The sequence below is a fragment of the Rhododendron vialii genome, chromosome 12a, assembly GCF_030253575.1.
Source record: "Rhododendron vialii isolate Sample 1 chromosome 12a, ASM3025357v1".
NCBI lineage: Eukaryota > Viridiplantae > Streptophyta > Magnoliopsida > Ericales > Ericaceae > Rhododendron > Rhododendron vialii.
This window is the reverse complement of record NC_080568.1, coordinates 21415687-21437495: the sequence shown is the minus strand read 5'-3', so window position 1 is coordinate 21437495 and position 21809 is coordinate 21415687. Positions and strand designations below refer to the sequence as shown.

The 21809-nt window shown below is 36.1% G+C and overlaps 1 protein-coding gene and 1 long non-coding RNA gene across 3 annotated transcripts; both read left to right on the top strand.

Annotated features, from left to right (window-relative positions):
* Positions 1-3923: 3923 nt before the first annotated feature.
* Positions 3924-10173, top strand: LOC131310825 (ATP-citrate synthase alpha chain protein 1-like). 2 transcript variants are annotated; one of them, XM_058338039.1, is made up of 12 exons: positions 3924-4028; positions 5761-5937; positions 6041-6202; positions 6308-6388; positions 7342-7393; positions 7483-7597; positions 7708-7789; positions 8133-8228; positions 8416-8517; positions 9149-9265; positions 9355-9471; positions 9804-10173. In XM_058338039.1, exons 1-12 carry the CDS (start codon positions 3930-3932, stop codon positions 9873-9875), a joined length of 1272 nt encoding a protein of 423 aa, XP_058194022.1. In that variant the 5' UTR covers positions 3924-3929; the 3' UTR covers positions 9876-10173. The 2 variants fall into 2 exon arrangements, with proteins under 2 accessions (XP_058194022.1, XP_058194021.1); XM_058338038.1 differs by having other exon boundaries at positions 9355-10173.
* Positions 10174-20003: 9830 nt separating this feature from the next.
* Positions 20004-21745, top strand: LOC131311785 (uncharacterized). The gene is made up of 2 exons (XR_009195590.1): positions 20004-21003; positions 21093-21745. It is a non-coding gene; the product is annotated as an uncharacterized LOC131311785 (long non-coding RNA).
* The last annotated feature ends 64 nt before the right edge of the window (positions 21746-21809 follow it).

The following is a 21809-nucleotide window of genomic DNA, read 5'->3' as shown; positions in this document are numbered from 1 at the left end:
ACTTAAGTCAAATATACACAAATTTTGAGCAAGCTTCTGTCTGTAATTTATCATGGTATGATAACGTTTCGTTTTCCGGTCAATTGGGTTTGGAGTCCTTGTAGTGCACTTGGAAGGGTTTCTTCAAAAAAATTATCATTACGATTCGAGTACGTTATTTTATTGAGTTCATTGAGCACTTTATTTTTTATAAAGAAAATAATTGATCGGATAACGATAGGCATATGGTCAAACAAAATAAGTTTTTAAGAAATATATCGATGGTTAGTAACTTAGTATGATTCAGTGAATGTTATATTTAAAAAAACGATTAACCTGATTTTCCGTACAGTTGTAGTGCTCCACAAACTCTATAAAATGATTGGTTCGGATCGTGATGGTTGTACACCATAAGGCCACGTCGGCACGTGCTAAAACCCTATAGCGCATTTGCCGCACAAATGTTTGTTCAGAGACGAAAGGTAAACTTTTAGAGCAACGTGCGACTAACACATTTCACCAGCCATCTCAATTTGTACCATCTTGACTAGTGTATATATTTTTTCTTTTTCCGCTTCCTTTTTTGCTAACTTCTTTGTTTTTTGATTGGTTGTTTGCTAACTTCCACTCTTTGAATAACCTTCTTTCCACAAAGGCGCGCACGTTTACTAAAACAGAGTTAATTAACAATCTGGTGGATGCCTTACAAGTTACGACTTTTACCAACTGATGCCAAACTTTTCACTCCATTAATGCGAAATGTGAATGGTATTAGTTGCAGAACTTTAAGTCAATGAGAGAGAGAGAGAGAGAGAGAGAGAGAGAGAGAGCAGTACAGAATTGACCGTCATTTGCAGATACCAACCAGCCATTTTCGTTGTCTTGCATTGACCAAATTTTAAGGGTAAATATTGGACTCTACTTGAGGATAGCATGGATTTTTTTTATTTTTTTTTCAAGAGAGAGAATAGCATGAATGAATAGCTGACTATTGTGCATTTAAATACTCCTACTAAAATCGAAGACTGGAAAGATATGAATAAAGAGCAAAATCAAGAAACCAATTGTGCAATATTTGAGCCCTCTCTGCTTTGGGGGCTCCTCTTTGTACTCCGTGTAATTTACCGGTTGGGTTTCGGATTTGCAATTAATGAAATTTCCGTTTCTCAAAATTGTGCAATTAATATTGATTATATAGAAGGAAACCAATCTTCTTAGCAGGTAGTTAGAGGAGTGTCTCGTGACTAAAATAGGATTACAATACAAATGTTTTCACAAAGTAGCCAATTTTGCTTCATTTGGACTTCTGCCCATTTTCATTTGAGCATTTTGTCAAAGGTATAATTTCTTTGGTGGGCTCTGTGACCTAAAGGTACCAAATTTTTTTTTTCTTTTGTGACAAAAAAATTGTTTATAAATACGACAACATATGATGATCACATTTTTTTTATTGGCAATGATAATCACATTTGACGACCAGATATCATGTGAGAGTGGGCATCGGATATGATGACCATAATATGATTGTTAGAGAACTTAGAGTATAAGACATAAACCACGTATGAAGACACGTAAAACATTCCCGAACTAAAAGCAAAGCTAACGGTCGGCTATTTAATAACTTGGTTAGGATACTTTTTATTAAGAGAACCAAATAATATAGCAGGCTAAATCTCTATCTGATTTCCTTCCTAATTTGGACCATAAATTAAAACTACTGCAAACCATATTCATACCCATGTCATTAATCAAAACTGTTTATTTTTTAGTTCTTTTAAAAAAAATAACCGTTCTAAAACCATGTCGATTAAATTTCAATAGATATGATTGCATAATGAAATTATTAATTTGAAAAAGAATACATGCACATAGAGAATTGGAATTACTCGTTTAATTATATGAAAATAAATATGTTGTGGACATGTGTTTGTCGCCATAATTTTTTAGTAAAACTAATATTCTCAATGAGCTCAGAAAAATAAACAAATCTTGATTGTCTAAATATAAACCTAAAAAGAATCCATTTCCCTTAACGGAAACTTTCAATCTCCAAAAGGGAGAGGAGAGAATCTTCTTCCCGTCACTTACTAACCACAAACCAAGATAAAATTAATAATTGGGTCGATCTTTTAACATACTACAGTATAAGTTTTTTTATGAGAGGACCAATAGTTGAATGTCAATGTAGAAAGGGTTCCGAACCTCTTCGGTTCAAAAGTTTAGACTGGACGAGACAGTCCAGTTCAAAACCGTCTTGGTATAATCAATGGTTCGTTTTTGTTCAGAAACTCTTTTATGCAAGAATTAACTTTTCCATGAAAGAGTTTTTGAACAAATCTCAATCATTCATTTGCAGAAAATAGACAGTCCATACATGAACTGTCTCGTCCAGTCTGAAACCTTTGTTTTTCTTTCCCCTTCATTGTTCCGAAAAAACAAAAGGAAACAAAAAGAAAAGAGAGGAGGGGAGTGGAGTGGAGAGGTAGGAAAAAATACTAGTGGGAGCTGGGTAGTGGCCTAGTAGGTACCAAACCCCCTCGTGAACATCGTGAGAGCGGCCTTCATAATCACATGACTTTGTGCTTGTAATCCATATTTTCGTTTTTCACAATTAAAACCCGAAAATACTACTCTACCTACCAAGGTGTGCTATTAATTTCCAATTTGGACCAGACAGCAGGAGAGTACTCACCAGATGGAAAAATTAATTAAAAAAGGATAAATTACGTTAAGCCCCCTTAACTATTACTTATTTCTGAGTTTCTCCCTAGTGTTTAAACTCAGACACTGAACCTCGTCAATTGAACATGATAAATGCGAGTTTTCTGTTAATGGCGTGTACTCCATTTTGGGTAAATTACTCACAGACTTTTGAGGAAGTATGTGAACCCAAAATGGAGTAAACGCCATTAACGGAAAACTCACATTTATCACGTGCAATTGACGAGGTAAGTGTTTGAGTTTAAACATTAGGGAAAAATCGGAAATAGATGATAGTTAAAGGAGGTTAATGTAATTTAGCCCAAATAATAGTAAATGGAAAAAATGATCTCACCGGTTTGGCCATAGTGGGTAGATAGCACTGACGCATGTGGCCACATATACTTTCTTGGTTTGTTCAGAGAAAATATATTTGCACCCTACCTTCCCATAAATGTACGTTAAATTTATTTTTCGGTGTGCTTCGAAAATTATATCGTGTATAATTGAAAGTACTAAAAGATAGATTTAAAATGTATTTATAGTGAATTAAATTATTTTCTTTACTCCAATGTTATTTAAGAATAATAACACAATTTTATATCTGTTGAACATATAGAACAGAAACTCTAACAAAACAAACAAAATTTATTCAAGTATATAACATATTCTCCTACAAATGCGTTTATATTACGAATCATGCAAAAGTATTTGCTAAGATGGAGTATAAAATATGGTTAGAATTGTGTATGAGTTTTATTTTTAAATGAATCCAATTGTAAAATAAAATCAATTCTAAAATTACCTTGATTGATTCAAACTTAACACGAATTTAAAATGATAAATAGTAGTAATATATAGTATATGTTTTAATATATTCAGGGGGGAACCCATAATTTACAACTACTATAAATAGACCCACCAAACCTCTGATTTCAGTTCGTGTTGAATCTCCCTCCCTCTCTCTCTCCGTCACTCCGACGTGCCCAAAGCCCCTTCTGCGTCTCATTTCTACGGTAATCTACTCGTACTTATGATTGCATTTTATTATTCCCAATTCATGCTGTTAATTGATCTGTATGTTGATGCGAATCACTGGACTAGTAGACATTCCACTTTAATAACAGTGTCATATTTCGTCTAAACTTTTGCTTATTTTTTTTTTATGCCTATGAGCTGGGAATAAGTAGATCTCAGTTTAAGAATTTGTGGTCATTTTGGGTTTTCTTGGAAACAGGTGGAAGAGAGAAATGGCACGGAAGAAGATCAGAGAGTATGATTCCAAGAGGCTGTTGAAGGAGCACTACAAACGGTTCGCTGGCGCCGAATTGGGCATTAAATCTGCGCAGGTAAGGAGCCATTTCTTAGATTTTGAAATTTGTTGTATTCTTTGATTGGAATAGATTATGAAATCCTTATGATGGTTTTCTGGGATTGGGTGTAGTTCTTGGAAATGTGTTTTGGATCATGTTAGCTTATGATACTTGTTATACTCTAGAGCTATTGGTTTTGTGGAAAGAAAATCCAATTACTACAAGTGTGGAACAAAGTAATACAAGTGTCTAGTTTTGTTTTGGTAACTAATCTTAGGCCCCTGTTTCCGGTAAATTGCAAGTTGTAGACTACAACTTTTTTGTTTTGTCTCTATTCAATTTTTTTTCGCATTTGTTAGTTTTGCGCCAAATTTTTTTTTTTTTCGCATTTGTTAGTTTTGCGCCAAATTTTTACTATGTATTATTAGTTCATACCAATGAGAGGAATCGGAAAGTAAAAAAATATTACTTTTACACACATTTTTGAAAATATCCAACAACAATCCCAAAAAGCTGACTTTTTAGGCTTTTTCTTGGATATTTCCTAAATTTTTTTGGGTAAAAGTCATAATTTTTTACGAACCAATGGTACATAAAAAGTTTGGCGCAAAACTAACAAAAGGAAAAAAAGTTGTAGTCTATAACTTGTAGTTTAGCGGAAACGGGCCCTAACCAGTATGTAGTTGTACAACCTACTAAAACTACTTCTTCAGGAATTGTTGTTAAATGATGTTCAGAAGGATCGGTGTATCCCTTACTAATGAAATGGTAAGGTAGGGCGTTATTTGGTGTTTACATTAGAAGGAGAGTGGTTCAGGTGGCTTAGCTGGTTTGACCTTTTGAGCAAAGGATTGAAAATCCTTGTGTCAGCCATTCAAATCCACTCCCAAGTGGGAGAAGGGGCCGTGAAACGGGTAGCTAGGAGTGAACCAGATTTGGAAATAAAAGCAATAGAGTAAGCAAAAAAATAAGTTATAGGAGAATATTATAAGAGCCTTATTCTTGAAACAGCTGCTTTAATACTACTGTTCTCAATTTGGAGTCCTCTGTTTAAAACATCACCTAGCGGATGAAATAGAATTGCATATAAGAAGGTCTTGGTCTCATCATGGACCCTCATACAAGTATACAACTCTGAGCCAACGGTTAAAGATCGAGCCTTGTTTACCTTGTTGCATGGCTTCATCGACTATCATATTTTGGATAAGATTGATCTTGGTACTAGCATTTAATTGTCTTTAGCATTATCTGGTGTTGGACTTGAAAAAGTTAATTCTCTCGGAACGGATTTCCTATTAGGGCTGCATAGCAGTATGTTGGAGCCGTTGTTACTGAAATTGGACCGACATAAAAAAGGACTGCCAATTTGTAGACCAAAAGTGTCGAATACAAATAGAGAAATTTTCTGATGGGTGTTTTTTATTATCCTGATGAGAAACTTATCTGATGGGCGTTGAATGTAAAATTATCGTGCATGGTGTGACATTCACACATGATTACATATCTAGTTGCATATAATAACAAAGGGACTCGAAAATCTTCAACCCCTGTGGGTGAAAGTTCGTAGCCTTCGACAATTTGGTCTGGTCTGCATTCCTAACCACTAATAGGAACTTGCAACATATTGTTGTGTTGTGATATTTTATGTTTTGTTTGTTCACATACAGAAGAGCAAAAGTTGCTCGAAATGATGCCTATTATACAGCATAAACTGCACTGTTATCTTTGGTGAACTTAGGTAACGTGTTTGTTTTCTTGTCTCAATTAGATCACAGAATCAACTGATGTCAATGAGCTAGTCAAAAAGGAGCCTTGGCTCTCATCAGAGAAACTGGTTGTTAAACCCGATATGTTGTTTGGAAAGCGTGGAAAGAGTGGGCTTGTTGCCTTGAATCTGGATTTGGCTCAAGTTGCTGTTTTCGTTAAAGAGCGCCTTGGCAAAGAGGTAGTTGAAAATTTTCATGTTAAATTTTTTGGCTCATCTTACCGGGTTACATAATTTTTGCGGACAAAACATGCTACTTACAGTCATCTATTTTGATAAGCAGGTTGAGATGGGAGGATGCAAAGGACCAATTACAACTTTCATTGTTGAACCTTTCGTCCCACACAAGGAAGAGTTTTACCTTAATATTGTGTCAGACCGACTTGGCAATAGCATAAGCTTTTCAGAATGTGGAGGAATTGAGATTGAAGAGAACTGGGACAAGGTATGCATGAATGTTAAACATGATATTAATTTTAGGTAATTGGAAGCTCCTCGTAAGTGGTTTTTCTTATATCTACAATTTACATAAGATTGCTGCTTTGTCCAGGTCAAGACCATATTTGTCCCTACAGGGTTGGACTTTACAGCAGAGACGTGTGCTCCACTTGTTGCAACGCTTCCGTTGGAGGTAATTTCTGGGCATGGTATCACTCTTGGACGTTTTCATGCATCTTTTCAGTTCCTTTGGATTTTGTAAAGCTAGACAGTTTCAACCTCAACATTATATTGCCAAGATATCTAATAAGTTCTTCTATCCACCTTCTTTTTTTATTGATTATTTATTTATTTTTTTCGTTGCAGCTTGATTTTATTTAATTGTATTAAATTGCATTTCATACAAGGGAATCAAATCAAAGTCGGGTGTATTAAGTATAAAAATAACTTCTTTACATTATTCCAATGTAAAAACTAGACTAGTTAGGAAATCACATTCTAGATTTGCTTCAATTATTTGTCTCTTGCCTTCCGCTTTCTTCAAATTAGCTTATGCTATTTCAAGAGTTTGCTGAGCTTCTTGTGGATCAATGTCACTACTCGCATCATTTGCTAAAACAGTGATAGCAGACTTTTGTGTTATATTTCTTTTATTCTTTATGCTAGATGGTGATTTTCAAGTTAATTGGTTTTCAAAGGTCTAATTTTTTAATTATATTTCATTTCTTTGTCTATTTCCTTTTTTTCCTATGCTAAATTGTGGTTTCAAGGTTCTATAGTTCATTTCAGTACAAGAGCTTTGTGGATTGTTCTGTATAGTAAACTTAAATGAGTACCAAAAACGCTTTCTAGGTGACTGTTCAACTGAGAATGCCAGATACATATCTTACAAGCCTTTACTCGTATTGAGTGCCCAACATTGGTACCTCGTATGTTTCGTAGAGTCCATGTAACATTCTTGCCAAGAAATATATCTTAGGGTCGTTGCAATATGTACATTTAAATTCCATGTTAGCTGGTTTGAACTTCATTTTGTCATGAGGATACATGTTATGCCGTCTGGAATTTAAAGCCACCTGTTGGTTTAGAAACTTTTTATGCTATTAATCTGAAGTAACTTACAGATGCTTATATTTTGTGATTCAGATCAAAGAGATCATTGAGGAGTTCATCAAAGTGATTTTCGCTCTATTTTTAGGTGTGCTGACGATCTTTAATGTATCTCTTCCCTCTCAAGTTGTTAACATGAATAAGAGTGATCAATGATCTTACTATTTTTTCAACTAGATCTGGACTTCACTTTCCTGGAGATGAATCCTTTTACATTGGTCAACGGAAAGCCTTATCCTTTGGATATGAGAGGGGAACTTGACGATACTGCTACCTTCAAGAACTTCAAGAAGTATGTTCCGAATTTCAAGTGATTGTCAATTCGATGTAGAAAATTAGAAACCATGTGCCACCATTTTTTCATTTTCTCAAGTCTCCTTATACCACAAATTGTTTTTGCAGGTGGGGCAGTATTGATTTTCCAATGCCTTTTGGAAGAGTTATGAGTTCTACAGAAAGCTTTATTCATGGGCTAGATGAGAAGGTATAAATTGGTACACCATGTCTGAATTTGATTTGTGGCTTGTTTTCAGCTCTAATATATACCAACTTTAAAAAAACTAAGAGATTAAGGTGATCTTTTAATAACATTAATACCACAATTTTAAGGTAATTATTTGTTTATGTTGGCCTTCTCTCTTTGGTGGTCGTCTTGGGTATACGAAGCCTATTGGATTTTACATAAATTCAGGGAATCTCTTCTTGTGTGAGGATCTTATTAAACTTTAGTGGCATTTGTTATTTGCTTAAGGTGTACTTAATGCCACGGTGTTCATTGAATATCTTCATGCATGAGGATCTTATTAAGCTTTGTTATTTGCTTGAAGACTAGTGCATCATTGAAGTTCACAGTTTTGAACCCAAAGGGTCGAATCTGGACAATGGTAGCTGGAGGAGGTGCTAGTGTCATCTATGCAGATACGGTATGATTCTCATGCTTTTGCAAATTGGAGTTAATAATATAAAGGGTACATTACACTTGGCATACTTACTTTCTCTCATATTTCTCGTTGATCCTGTCTCTTCCAATTATCATTGTTCTTATTCTGAAGTAAATCAAGACAGTTGATTGCCCTTTCTTCTTGCATCCTGGCTGATTTGTTTCATCAGGTTGGAGATCTTGGCTTTGCTTCTGAGCTTGGAAACTATGCTGAATACAGCGGAGCCCCAAATGAAGATGAGGTGTTGCAGTATGCCAGAGTTGTAATTGATGTAAGCATTGTTGCATTACATAGACGCTTACTCGAACAGAAAATTGGGCCAAGTTATTATGCTTAAAAAACTTACCTCTGTTAGCCTGCCCAATGGTGATTGTGACTGTAATGAGTGAATCACTTGCAACTTTTTGGTGTTGTTTGATAAAGTTTTCGTTTCCTGGTTTTTACTTTTGATTTTGATAAAGTTTTCGTTTCCTGCTTTTTACTTTTTCTTTCAAAGAAATCTAAAAACTACAACCTAGTCATTGTCGGTAAATGCATTGCTCTACCACTAGCCACCCTACCTCTAATTACCCCTTATGACCGTGGGTCAGTGGGTGACAATCAGCAGCCAGCTCCAGCCAATCGTGCCTAAACCTTTGTTCATCGCTCAAGTAACCAGCAACCTTGGATGTTCCACCCCCAACTTCCTCGGTCGGCAACTTTTCAGGCCACCCCTCATGTGGTTGTAATAAAATTTATGGATACATGTGCGTCAAGCATGGTTTTGGTTTTTGTTTTTCATGGACTTAAATGAAAACTTGGTCCTTTATTCAAAATAGATAACTGACGAAGCTTGGTAACAAACAGATTTTTGTATGGTTTTCCTTTATATCTTTGCTAATAATCTCTTGAATCCTCTTCAGTGTGCAACAGCAGATCCTGATGGCCGCCAGAGAGCTCTTGTAATAGGAGGAGGAATTGCCAACTTCACTGACGTAGCGGCTACGTTTAATGGCATAATTAGAGCACTGAAGGAGAAGGTGAGCTCATTCTTCTGGCTCTTCTTATATTTTCGGGTCATGCGTTTGGCAAAAGCCATAATAACTGAATTTGTATTTTCTCGAAACAGGAGTCAAAGCTGAAAGCTGCAAGAATGCATATATATGTTCGGAGAGGAGGGCCAAATTACCAAAGGGGCCTCGCCAAAATGCGGACACTTGGACAGGAAATTGGCATTCCTATTGAGGTACTAGTATACAACTGGAACCTGAAACATTTCTTTTGCCGTTGTATAATAAGGTGTCGCAGACAACTCTTTAGACAGTTTTTGAAGTGAAAACCCCATTACTGGCGTATAGTATCCGTTCTTGGGAGGAATCGGGTGTTGAGAATCTATTGTATTATCTTTTTGTTTTTCAACTAAATGGGTTGTTTTCAAAAACAAAAAGCTGTGTTTTAGAACAGAACACAGAAAACGTACCCAACTGACCTGACTCGAGAAAGTAAGGCAGCAGGGCGAAGTGATCGGATAGGAAAGTCTTGTCCTGAAACATTCTTCTTTTGTGGTTTTTATTGCAGGTTTACGGACCTGAGGCCACAATGACTGGCATATGCAAACAGGCAATTGAGTGCATCACTGCAGCTGCATAAATTTGTCAATCTTGTTATTGATCTAACCTATCCTCTCTCTGTTTCCACTGCAAGTTTTTTCCTTTCCATCAAGTAGCGCAGCGCAGTCAAGTTGTCATCCCCAGGTTTCGGGAACTTTAGTTGTAGTTTTGACATTGATAATGGTTTCCGGTTCCAATTTCCAGAAATCAAACATTTACTTATAGCATATCTGTTTGTTACATAAAAGATCTGGTAAAAGTGTGTTTGTCCTCCGATGTGTCGATATGAGATGTATTCTACCTCTGCATGAGTAAAGCCCAAACACAACCCTTTTGCATCTTCTGTTAGCACAAATCGCTCTTCCTCTTGTTAGCTTCTGTTTTTTTTTTTTACTAACTTAATGCCTTCCCCTTGTTGTATTGCATACTCTCTCAGTGCATCTCAAAATTAAGTCGACGAGTTCAGTAAAACAAAATCCCAAACTTAAACTTTAGAATGAAATATGATTCACCAACACTAGAGTGGTAATCAAATGATAGCCGTTACGTCGTAGCAATTACACAGAGCCGTCACTCAATTTTACCAATACCAAAATTTGGTCATGACAAGACAATATGATAAACTCACCACAACGTCAATCTACCATATGAGTGTCGGGAAACTATTGCACCGGAAAAAATGTGAGAAACCTATCATAGTCACCACAACATAAAAATGTCTGGAAAACTATTTGAAAAAATATGAACATAAAAAACCATTTGAAAAAAATACGATGAATTTATCATATCCGCCACAACATAACAATGTAGTAAGACTATTGAACACATAAGATAAATTTATTAAAGCTCCATTCTATAACATTTCATATATATTACGATAATAAAAACACGTTTTAGAAACGGTAACTCATTAAGAGATTATGTGCTTAAATATCCTACGATAACATTTGATAGAAGTATCTGCAAAACCATTACACCTTGAAGATATTTACCCCCTTTCTTGCAAACAACAAGGTTTGCGAATAGCTTATCGTTATAGATGTTGAGATGTTAGGCATAGGAAATTGATAATGCCAAAACTGTTTTTGTTGGTGTCAAAATTTCAGTACATAAAAGTCTTGTACATTGCAAATGGTACAAGCTAGCCTTTTGTGCTCTAGAGTTTTGGCATCAACAAAAGCAGTTTTGGCATTATCATTTCCCTAGGCATAAGGGGGCTGATGTTTCAGTGGTATTCTGATAATAGCCACTTTGCGCATATATTGCCAAAAATTAAGTCCGTCTCCAATCCCCTTCCGCCCATACCCCTAATGATTGGGGGCTAGATACATGTTTTATACGGAAAACATGTATCTCGCATTCAAAACCCTCCAAAATTCAAAACCCATATTGTATCATCAGTCTATCCAATATCTTAGCCATACCATAAGCAATTCCCCAAAAAAAGAAATGGAACAGTAAGTAACTGGATCAATATCTATATATACCACATGTACTTATCTACGTGTAAATTTCAAAATGTGGGTAACATAGGATATTTATTTATACAATTATAGGAAGAAACTTAACCCGTCACGATCTCATGAATATTGAAAAAACTCATATGGAAGCCTTATGTAGAGACTCGTGAATTATTATGTTTTTTTAATTATTTAAATATGTGAAATATTGTATTTTGAGGTTGTATTGATGTTTGGAAGTGTTGGTAACGAGTGGGGTTGATTCGGTAACTGTTACAAAAAAATTCATTTTCTATCCAGCTTGAACTGGTACTGGCTATCACCCAGTACCGGTACATAATGTCCAGAAGTTGTGTTTTTAGCATTTTGAAGGCTCTTGAACAGGTACTGGGAGCCACCCAGTATTAGTACATGCTGTGTTTTTCTGCAATTTTCAGCACGCATTTCAGACGTCTATAAATACCCCCTTTTGTCATTTTTCACATCCAAACCCACGAAATAACCCTAAAAACACTCCCTCTCTCCTACCCAACTCCAATCTCACCCAAAACTCTTGATTTCAACCTTAAATCTTCAAGATCCAAGGGTTTCCAACCTCAAAATCACTTGAATCTTGCATTTGGAGAACAATAGGTAAGTTTTGTGTTCTTGCTCTCACCTTTGGACTCTCACGCACTACTACAATAAACCATAAAGATCACAGCTATTGGCCGTGATTGTAAGTTTTCTATCACGCTTTTGCTACCGTGATGGATTTGAGTGTGATTGTAAGTCACTCTCTTTTATCACGGTTATAAACCGTGATTGAAAGAGAGAAACAATCATGGCCAAAAGGCGTGATCGTTTCTCTTTTATCACGGTTATAAGCTGTGATTATTTCTTTTGGGCGTGATCATTTCTCTTTTCTGGGTGTGATTGTATGTCACTTTAGATCACAATCTATAACCGTGATTGAAAGTTCAAAATGATCACACCACCATAAACTGAGATGGAAAACCATTGCGCGTGATCATTTCTTTGTATCTACTAGACCATCTTTTTTTGTTAATGCCAAGTTTCAAACCCACGTACCTTTAGTTAATTTCCTAAACCCTTAAAATTTGCTGAATTTTTTGAAATGCAATTAACATGATAATAAAATATATAAAAATACATATATAAATATTTTTTTAAAAATTTTAAAAATATGACAACAAATCTTTTGCCAATCAAAATTAGTTATTGGTCACCAAAAGATTTTCTTGGGGCGAAAAATTTAGTTTTAGCTAGTAAATTTAGTAGACAATAGTGTTTTTTTGTTGTAGTGTGCGCTTTCTATTTTTATGAAAATTATCACAACCTGCAGATTGTAACATTATAGACAAACTTTAGATTTTTTTTTATAAACTAACCATTTCACATGGATTTTGTGTTTATATTGAATTTCAATTTTCAATGGTGGCTTCTCAATTGGATTTTAATCCTTTTCAAATAAGGCTAAGCAATAATAATATAATTGCTTTTTTACCTAATGTGTCAAACGTATACATGGAAAACATCCGAAATAACTAAATTTCACTATTGCAATAAATCATAAAGATCACGCGCGGCTCGCCCATGTAAAAATCGGGGCACTAGTGGAACAATCTGCCCATTATCAAAGAAACAACTGAGCACTGGTGGAACCCAGTTGTTGGATTTGCTTTCTCTCTCTCTCTCTCTCTCTCTCTCTCTCTCTTTGGGCGTGAAGATAAAGATGAAACGTAATGATTTTTTGGGATGATTGCAATTAGGGCTTATCTTCTTATCTTTTGTAAAAAAGAAAAACAGAACTTTTCAAAATTCTTAAACGACATCGTTTTTCTCACATAACTTTTCAAAATCTGCCTAAATGCATATCAGTCCGCCTACGTGAAAATTCAGACTGCGCGTCTAAATAGGTAGGCTTTTTATCTCACTGCAAAAGTGTGATCATTTATCTCCCTTTTTTCTGCGCTAAAGTTTTTTATCACACTACAAGGGTGACGTCATTTCCCTTTTATCCCGCCGAAAGAGTGTGATCACTTATCTCATTCTTTTCCGACCTAAACTCTTTTATCACGCAACAAGAGTGAGATCTTTTCTCTTTTATTTCGCTACAAGAGTGAGATCTTTTATCTCATTTTTTTCTGCTTTAAAATCTTTTATTACGCCCCAAAGGGTGAGATTGTTTTTTTTTTTTTATCTCGCTGCAAGAGCAAGATCTTTTATTTCACGCTAAAACCCACTTTTTATCTCAGCTTTGGACTGAAACTGAGATAAAAAAATTTAAGCACCACTTTTTATCACGCTTTCATTGAAAACCACCGTGATCTTTGTGAATCTCCTTAGTGTGACGCATATCTATTATTGTAGTAGTGACCTACGTTTTTCTCTCTCTCCTCTCAATCACTTGTTGATCTTTGTTCATTTATCTTATCTTTGGGTTATATTCACTCTAGATCTTGTATCTAAGCTTGGGTGGAGCTCGTTTTTGGAGGATTCAAGCAAATATCGATCCCTCGATAGACCTAGAGTTTTGCTCAAAATCCACTTTGGTAGGAATTTCTCTCTTTCTCTACATGTTTTGTGGTGAACTCATGTGATATTAGTGTTTGAATGCTATATATGGCTCGGTGGAACACTTTAAAGCTTGAGGAGTGCTTATGCTTAGGAATGCTATATTTTCATCTCGGTTGTTATGATCCATGAGTTATTTATAACGTGTTTGATAGTGTTGATAATGTGGTTGTCGATGTGAAGTTGAATGTGGAGTTTATTGTGACGCAAGGGGTGGAAATACAAAGTTGCAAGGGGTGGAGTATATTGTGACGCAAGGAGTGAAAACACAAAGTCGCAAGGGGTGGAAATTGGTTGGAAGAAGTGTGTGTGTGTGTGTGTGTGTCCATGTGTGAGAATGTTTCAATATTAGTAAATGGTGTTGATATGTGTTGTCATTAAATTCGCCATGTAGCTTGACTCACCGTATCCATGTATATCATCTCATTACATATAGATTTAGTTGAGATTTTCCTACTAGACTAGTATAGCTTAACAAAATCCTTCTTTTCAAGTTCAAATGCTGGTCAATAACATGTCTGCATCGAGTGTTGAGATGTGAAGACCCTTTTTTTTGGAAGCTAACTACATTTAGTTACTCATTCATCTTTGTAATTAACCTTCTTTTGATAAAGATGGGTTTGTAACTATAATTCGAGAACTTCCTTTTGATTAACAGTTTATAAGTTATCAACTTGTTCGTATTCGTACTTAAGCTCATTTTGTGGCCGGTGTGCTAATGTTGTAATTTATGAAACTTGGGGACTTGATTTGTAATTTAAACAGGTGGGAACTTCTTTTGGGTATTATTTATCTTATGCGAGAATCTTTCTTTCAATTGGTTTATTTATTTATGTTGAAAATCGAGGGCGTGACACCTTATTTACGACTACGAATTATTATTAGTTTATTCAAAAAATATAACATTGGGTGAGTCTAGAATTTTTAGTATATATCATTTGGGTTTGGAACTGTGAAGGCCAGATTTTGGAGATGTTGGGATTTACTCTTTTAAGTTCCTATCGGAAGAAGCTTCTTTCTTTCTTTTTTTATCGATCGGCAAAAATAATTTCATTCAGAATTAAGCTTTTCTTTCTACTACTCCTAATAATTAATGTGTTTCGATCCTTTGTCACCTCTTCTTCATGTTCAGCCATTACACATGGTTTGGTATTTGTTTATCCACTTTTTTAAAGCTAACAATTGTAAGCTTGTGTTTGATTCTGATCGATCTATTAAAGAGTTCCTAGCTAGCTCCTAGCTCGATCTAGTTCTTCATCAGGCCAGGTCGTGTGAGAGATTCATGCATGTGACAAAGCATGACCAGGATGAGTACCTAATCTCTCACATGGCCAAAGCTGACCCAAGACGTCTAATTTGTAGCATTTTCTTTTTTGTTTTTGTTTTTCTTTCTCACGCGATCATGAATGCTTCAGTTAATGATAGGTAGGGATATCTATCTATCATATAATCAATAATGTTCTCTGAGTGGGGTGGAGGTGGTGGGAGTTTGGGAGAGACACTACAAGAAAATTTGCATTGGGTGACGACTGAAAATCATCACAAATTGCATGTTTTTCGTCACAAATAATATAGGTGACGAAAACTAATTTGTCGACTAAAGGTTGTCGAGGATTCCTACCTGGTGACGAAATCTACTTTTCGTCACCTATATTGCCTTTTGATGACGAAATATTTCGTCACCAAAAAGTGAATAATTTGTGACGAAAATTTTTTCATCACTTATTGTGCTTTTTGACGACGAAAAAATTCGTCACCAATGGGTCTCAACAGTGACAAAAAATTTCGTCACTAATATAAGAAATCGGTGACGAAATTTTTCGTTGCAAAAGACATTTTCATATGGAAAAAAAATCCTTCTTTCTTGCTCCTACTGGGTTTCGAACCCAAGTCGCTTAAGTTTTTCGCGCAAGCTCTGACCAACTGCACCACACACACTTTTCAGTAAATATTTGAAATATCTAATATATAACATATATGTTTAACATGAAAATATATTTCGAATGTAATGTTGAACCTTTAAACATTAAAATTAGCAATTTTGATAAACATGAAAGTTGTAGGCAATTGAGTTATTGTTCAAACCCAATTTGAATTATTTCAATTAGAATTTTTAGTAAAGAGTTATGTCCGAAATACATTTAGTGACAAAGCGCAATTCATAAATTTCGTCACGAAATGTACCCATTTGCCGACGAAATATATTTTTCGTCGCTAAAAGTGTTATAATGGTGACAAAATTATTTTTCGTCACTAAAGTTAAGCATTTGGTGACAAAAAAAATATTTTGTTACTAAATTGGTCTCATTTGGTGACGAAATATATATTTTGTCACCAAATGATTATCTTTGGCGACGAAAAATAATTTTGTCACCTTTATTAAGCTTTCGGTGACGAAAAATGTATTTCGTCGCCAAATGAGAACCTTTGGTGACAAAAATATTTTTTTCGTCGTTAAACAAATATAATTGATGATGAAATTATTTTGTCACGGAAGTTGTCAAAACAGTGACGAATTTATTTTTTCGTCGCCAAATATACTCATTTAGTGACGAAATTAAATTTCATCGCCACTTTTTCGTCACCAATTTTCATTTTTCTTGCAGTGAGATAGGGATATCTATCTATCTATCAATATATTATAAAAATATAATTTTTTTTGACGAACAAGATCATCCTATATATTAAATTAAAACATAGTACAACAAAAGCGGACACTACCGGTTCAAAAATACAAAAAACAACAAACCGGCCATAAACAAAATACAACAAACAAAATAAAAGAAAAGCCCCCTAGAGCAAGACGTTGGAGTCAAACCCGTCGATCATGCTCGTGATGGGGGTTGGAGTGGCCAAGACTGAAGTGACTAGGTATGGACACAGAGTAACTCTCTTGGATGACCCACCCCACCAACTTAAGCTCGTTCCTGCCGCATAATGAAAGCTGAAGCTTGCTTCGTTCGCTCCGATATAAGGAATAACGCCCAAGAGTAGGACTTAATACGTCAGTTGAAGCATAATAATCCAGAAGACCGGGATCGTACCCACGGAAATAATTAATACGGCTTTGCTGGATTTGTAGATGTAAGCACGGGTTTTCGGCTTTTAGACAACCAACTTCGTTTTACGTTTGCGGTGGAAAGTAAAAAGGGCTAAATTAAACGGGAATAAACTGGGATAAAAAGCAGGTTAGGTCTAGGAATTACTAACACCCACGACTCGAGTTGAACTACATTTTTCACCCAATTACACGATTTAAGATACTCAATTAAGATTCCCAAACCGGAAAATAAGATGGTTCGATTACCAAGCTAACTCTAGAATTTATTTAGCAAATGCCTCGTGCGACAGAGCTCCAAGCATCATGTGTGGTAAGTAGGTGATGTTTTTACTTACACATAATCAAGGAGATTAACACCTTAGCAATTTGACAAATAAACCCGAACCCCACATTGATTTTCGAACCAAAAATCCAAACTTTATTGGTGAAAAATGCAATTTTTACTCGAGTCATGAGGTGCTAATCACCCCATGACCTACCTTGGAAAATTACTCACACATATCTATAAAGATAAGAGCAAGCAAAAATCTACTTAGCATAATTGAAATAACAACGCTAGAAGAAAATTAGATTAAACGATAAATCGGAGTAGCGGCTACAACTTTAATGAAGACGAAAGCACCAAAAACTAACTAATTAAGACAGAAAATTAAATTTAAAGTGCTGAAAAATGAAAAACAATGAAGAACAATTCAAAAAATAAGTAAATCTCGGCTAGATCTAAATTATGCAATACAAAAGTTCTATTCTACTTGTTTGTACAATGATATTACGGGCTTTTATACTTCCAAGGTACGCGCACAGAATATTCTTCAGAAGATCCAAAAATCCCCTCCTGAAGCCCTCGGCATCGATTGCGACGACCTTAAGTTGTTGTGCTAAAGGCTTCGCTACTGATTGAACGTGATTAGGTCCATCGATGCCGATCTAGGTAAGAGGTTGGTGTAAGAACCTTCGGTACCGATGAAATGTATTCTTTCCTATCGATGCCGACGCGGTTTCAAGGCTGCTGCTAGCTGCTTCGGTACTGATTGAACTAAATACTTTCTATCGATGTCGAGCTCCTATCTCCAGCATTTGGTCATTTGCTTGCTGCCTCGGCCATTCTCGAGCCGACGGGTCACCTTGCCTTAGCCATCGAGTCTTAAAACTCTGTTATTAGATGATTTCCTACAAAACAAAACCAGTATACCTTGCGAGCAGAAAGCAATTAAAAACAACTCATTAAACGATAAAATTAACTAAACTAGATAACTAGAGCACCCTCCATTGCATTATCGGGTGCTTATCAAAGCTGCTGCAGACGCTGCCATCGTTGCCGTTGAACTGGTTCCAAGAAATCAGATCTAGAAATCTAGATCTAGCCCCAGAGTCCAAAAATGATAGGGAGAGTAAGAGATCTCAACTCCCAAATGAGAGAGTCTCAACTCCCAAATGAGAGAGTCTCAACCACCTCCCAACCATAGTAGAAGAGGTGAGACGAGAAAGAGACCGAAGAAGAGAGAGAGATCGGAGGAAAGGGGGATTGAAAGGTTGAGAGGCGGGAGGAGAAGCAAAAAGGGGGAACACAGAAGAAAGGAAGTGGGAGGCGGAAAGGGGACAAGGAGGAACCCTCCCCCAGGGTGCGCTCTCTCTTTAGAGCGCACGCACACTCTCTCTCTCTCTATCTAAAGCTCTTTATAAAAAAATATAGTTGAGTCCTCAATAGCCTCCAAACCTCAATTCTTAATTTATTAGATTTTTTTATTTTTTAAAATGTTTTAAAATTGGGAGCAAGAAAGAGGGGGAGAGGGATGATGTGTGAGAGAGAGAACGGGGGGGGGGGGGGGGGGGGGGGGGGGTGACGTGGGATGGTGGGAGGGGAGAATAACTGTGCAAGTATAAACTGTTTTCCCCATTCTATTGATTACTCCGTAGTATCTTGTTTTTCACGATTGGTACTTATATTCATTCTTTGTGAATTACAGTTTCTTTTGAAAGAAATTAGAATTAGCATTGTGTCCGTTCGATATACGAAACAAAAAAAATAAATGTAAACTCGTTTTTGTTGTCTCGTGCATAGAACGGGTACGTTCGATACACAGAGTTGAAAAAACCAATGTTTTTTTTATCCCGTGCATAGAACGGGTACGTTCGATACACGGGGTAAAAAAAAAACCAATGTTATTTTTTTATCCCGTGCATAGAATAGGTACATTCGATACATGGAGTAAAAAAAAACCAATTTTTATTTTATCACGTGCATAAAATGGGTACAAATGCTAGTTTAAAAACAAGGAGAACCACCTTCTTTTTTCTTTATCCTACTTCTTTTTAATTTTGGACCCAGGGGTGCTGTAGTGCACTCCCGCACTACACGTGTAGTGTAGCCAATCCGGCCGTTCATCTCGGCAATGGACGGCTCGGATTTTCATCCAAACAATGGATGGGTAGGACTTGTAGAAGCTCGAATTATATTCAACCATTCATTATCAAGATCGATGGCTCGTGTACGCTCTACAAAATACCTTGCAGGGCCTTGCACTACAAATTTTCCAATCCCAATTGGCTACTGTAGTATGTATCAAGCATATTGTTTTGTTACAATATTCAGAGTGCTAACCAAGGAACAAATTAAAGTCAAACAACCCTCCTGAACTTTGCATCACTTTTAAAACATGAGAAAAAGTCAACAGTCTTATGTATTTGCTAGCTAGAGCCATTTATAATTTGTAATATTTTATCTATGAACGTTCATGTAAAAAATCAAATTAATTGGACATCAGAGTATATATAAGAGAATAGATTTTAAATTCTGTTATATAAATATTCTCTCTTTCCTAATTTCGAAAATCCAACCATTTTAGAAAACATAATAATTACACTTAAAAAAATTCAATTTTTCCATATTTGCCCTTGATATTTTTCAAAAACTTAATTTGTCTCCAAAGAGGAGGGGTAAAATGAGAATTTGTCTCATTCAAAAGTCAAATGGCCGGGAAAGTATTTTGAAACACCAAGAAGTTTAAAAGTACTAAATAAATTGGCACAAATAAAGCAAACAAAAATGCTAGAAACACAACGTACGGACGCACAACAACTCACACAACCGCTGACGTCATCATCAAAACGACGTCGTTTTGATTATTAAAAAAAAAAAAAAAACCCAGGTCCTGCGGCTTTCTCCTTCCTCCCCTTCTCACGATCAAAAACCCAGCGTTGAAAAAACCCAGAGAGGGGCTCCCACCACCGGCAACCACCACAACCCAACCCAGCGCTCCACCACCGTCGGCTACAGCCACCATCGGCTTCTAAGCTCTCTGACGTTGTTACCTCTACCACGAAGGTCTCTCTCTCTCTCTCTTCTTGTTTCAGATAGATAGATTAGCCCCACTATTTCCTCCTCATCCTCATCAATTAGAGGGTTTCAATTTGAGAAACTGTGCTGCAGCAAAAAAAAAAAAACTATTTCGAAAATTTGAGAAACCCCTGATTTGAAAATGTGAGAAACCCTAAATTGGAGTGCTTGTGGTGCTTTGATAATCTGATTTGTTAACCCCAGAATAGTCGTTTAATGTGTTGGTAATCTTTGTAAATTGATACCATTTTGTGCGTCTATATGAATGGTTTGCAAGAACTTGTACATTTAGTTAATCAACCACCAAACCACAGTTAGTGGCTTTTGGTATTGGTTCTCTTTAGGATTTTGGCTGTTCTAAGGAAGAATTTTTGTTGTTTGTGGCATGTTTTTGAACTGGATCTTTAAGGAGAGATAAATCTGAATTGGGTTTCATTACTGATTCCCTAAATAGTCAAGTTCAAGACCTTAAGGGTAACATTACTGATTCCCCAAAGTTCACAATCACACTTGCTTTTGACTTTTCTATTAACTCCTTTGCTCCTTTAATTTGCAAAGGCACTAAAATCTTTAACTGACTGGTTGACTAATTGGTGGTGGAGTTTCAATAAAGAGAAGATTGCATTGTGGGTGATTGTGGTTTCTAGTAAGTATGATCTGTGTGATGGAGCTTGGCTACCCCATCTTCCAAGTAGGAAATCATCCAACTTATGGAAAGGAATTTGTTCAGTAGGTAATTTGGGTGCTGATATGGGTGATTGTATTATTCAAGATTTCATTTTCAAGGTTTATTCTGGTACTTCTATCAAATTTTTGGAACAGATGTGGCTGGGAGAGGATTCTTTGCAAGCTGTATTCCCAAGATTATAGAAGCTCTCCACCCAAAAAGATGCAATGATAGCAGATATGGTGGATAACCAAAACCAAGGACAGTGGAAGTTTCAGTTCAGGAGAAAGTTTGGAAGGGCTAAGAGGGTTTCGAATGAATGAAAATGCTGAAGTTGTGCTAAAAGTGAAATCTTCTCTGCTGTGTTTGCTGGGCATACATCCTGCAATTTTGATGTATCTTCTTTGATACCTCTTTTTTACTCCCAAACTTGGAGGGCTAAGAGGCTAGAAGTTCCTATTTTGGCTACAGTTATTGCATTCTGCTAGTTCTAAGGCTCTGCAATGATAATGTCCATTCTCTGCCATATGCTGTGAATGGAGTTACTCAAGTGCTGCCAAGACTTAGTTCAATTGCTGCTGATATGTATCCTGAGGAGTGGCTAATTGTGTCCGTTTATGTAGAAAGTTGTAACGGTTATGGGCTCATTCAATTTTCCCATTGGATGTAATTTTCTTTTCTTTTGTTTCCTTTCCTTGGCCTTTTACTATGCCTTATCTTCTGTGGCTAGTATTTGGTCTCGTCTCGATGTACCCTTTGTCGAGTTTTTAATAAAATCTTGTTGCCGATCAAGCAACTTGTATTGCCATTGCTTGGTTCATTTACTTGATATTGTGCTTCTGTTCCAATATATATGCACATGTAAAAGATGC

Coding starts and splice junctions, on each gene's coding strand:
- LOC131310825 (XM_058338038.1), top strand. CDS start 3,930: ATGGCACGGAAGAAGATCAGAGAGTATGATTCCAAGAGGCTGTTGAAG. Junction 8,229..8,415: donor GTGTCATCTATGCAGATACG/GTATGATTCTCA, acceptor TTGTTTCATCAG/GTTGGAGATCTTGGCTTTGC. Junction 8,518..9,148: donor ATGCCAGAGTTGTAATTGAT/GTAAGCATTGTT, acceptor AATCCTCTTCAG/TGTGCAACAGCAGATCCTGA.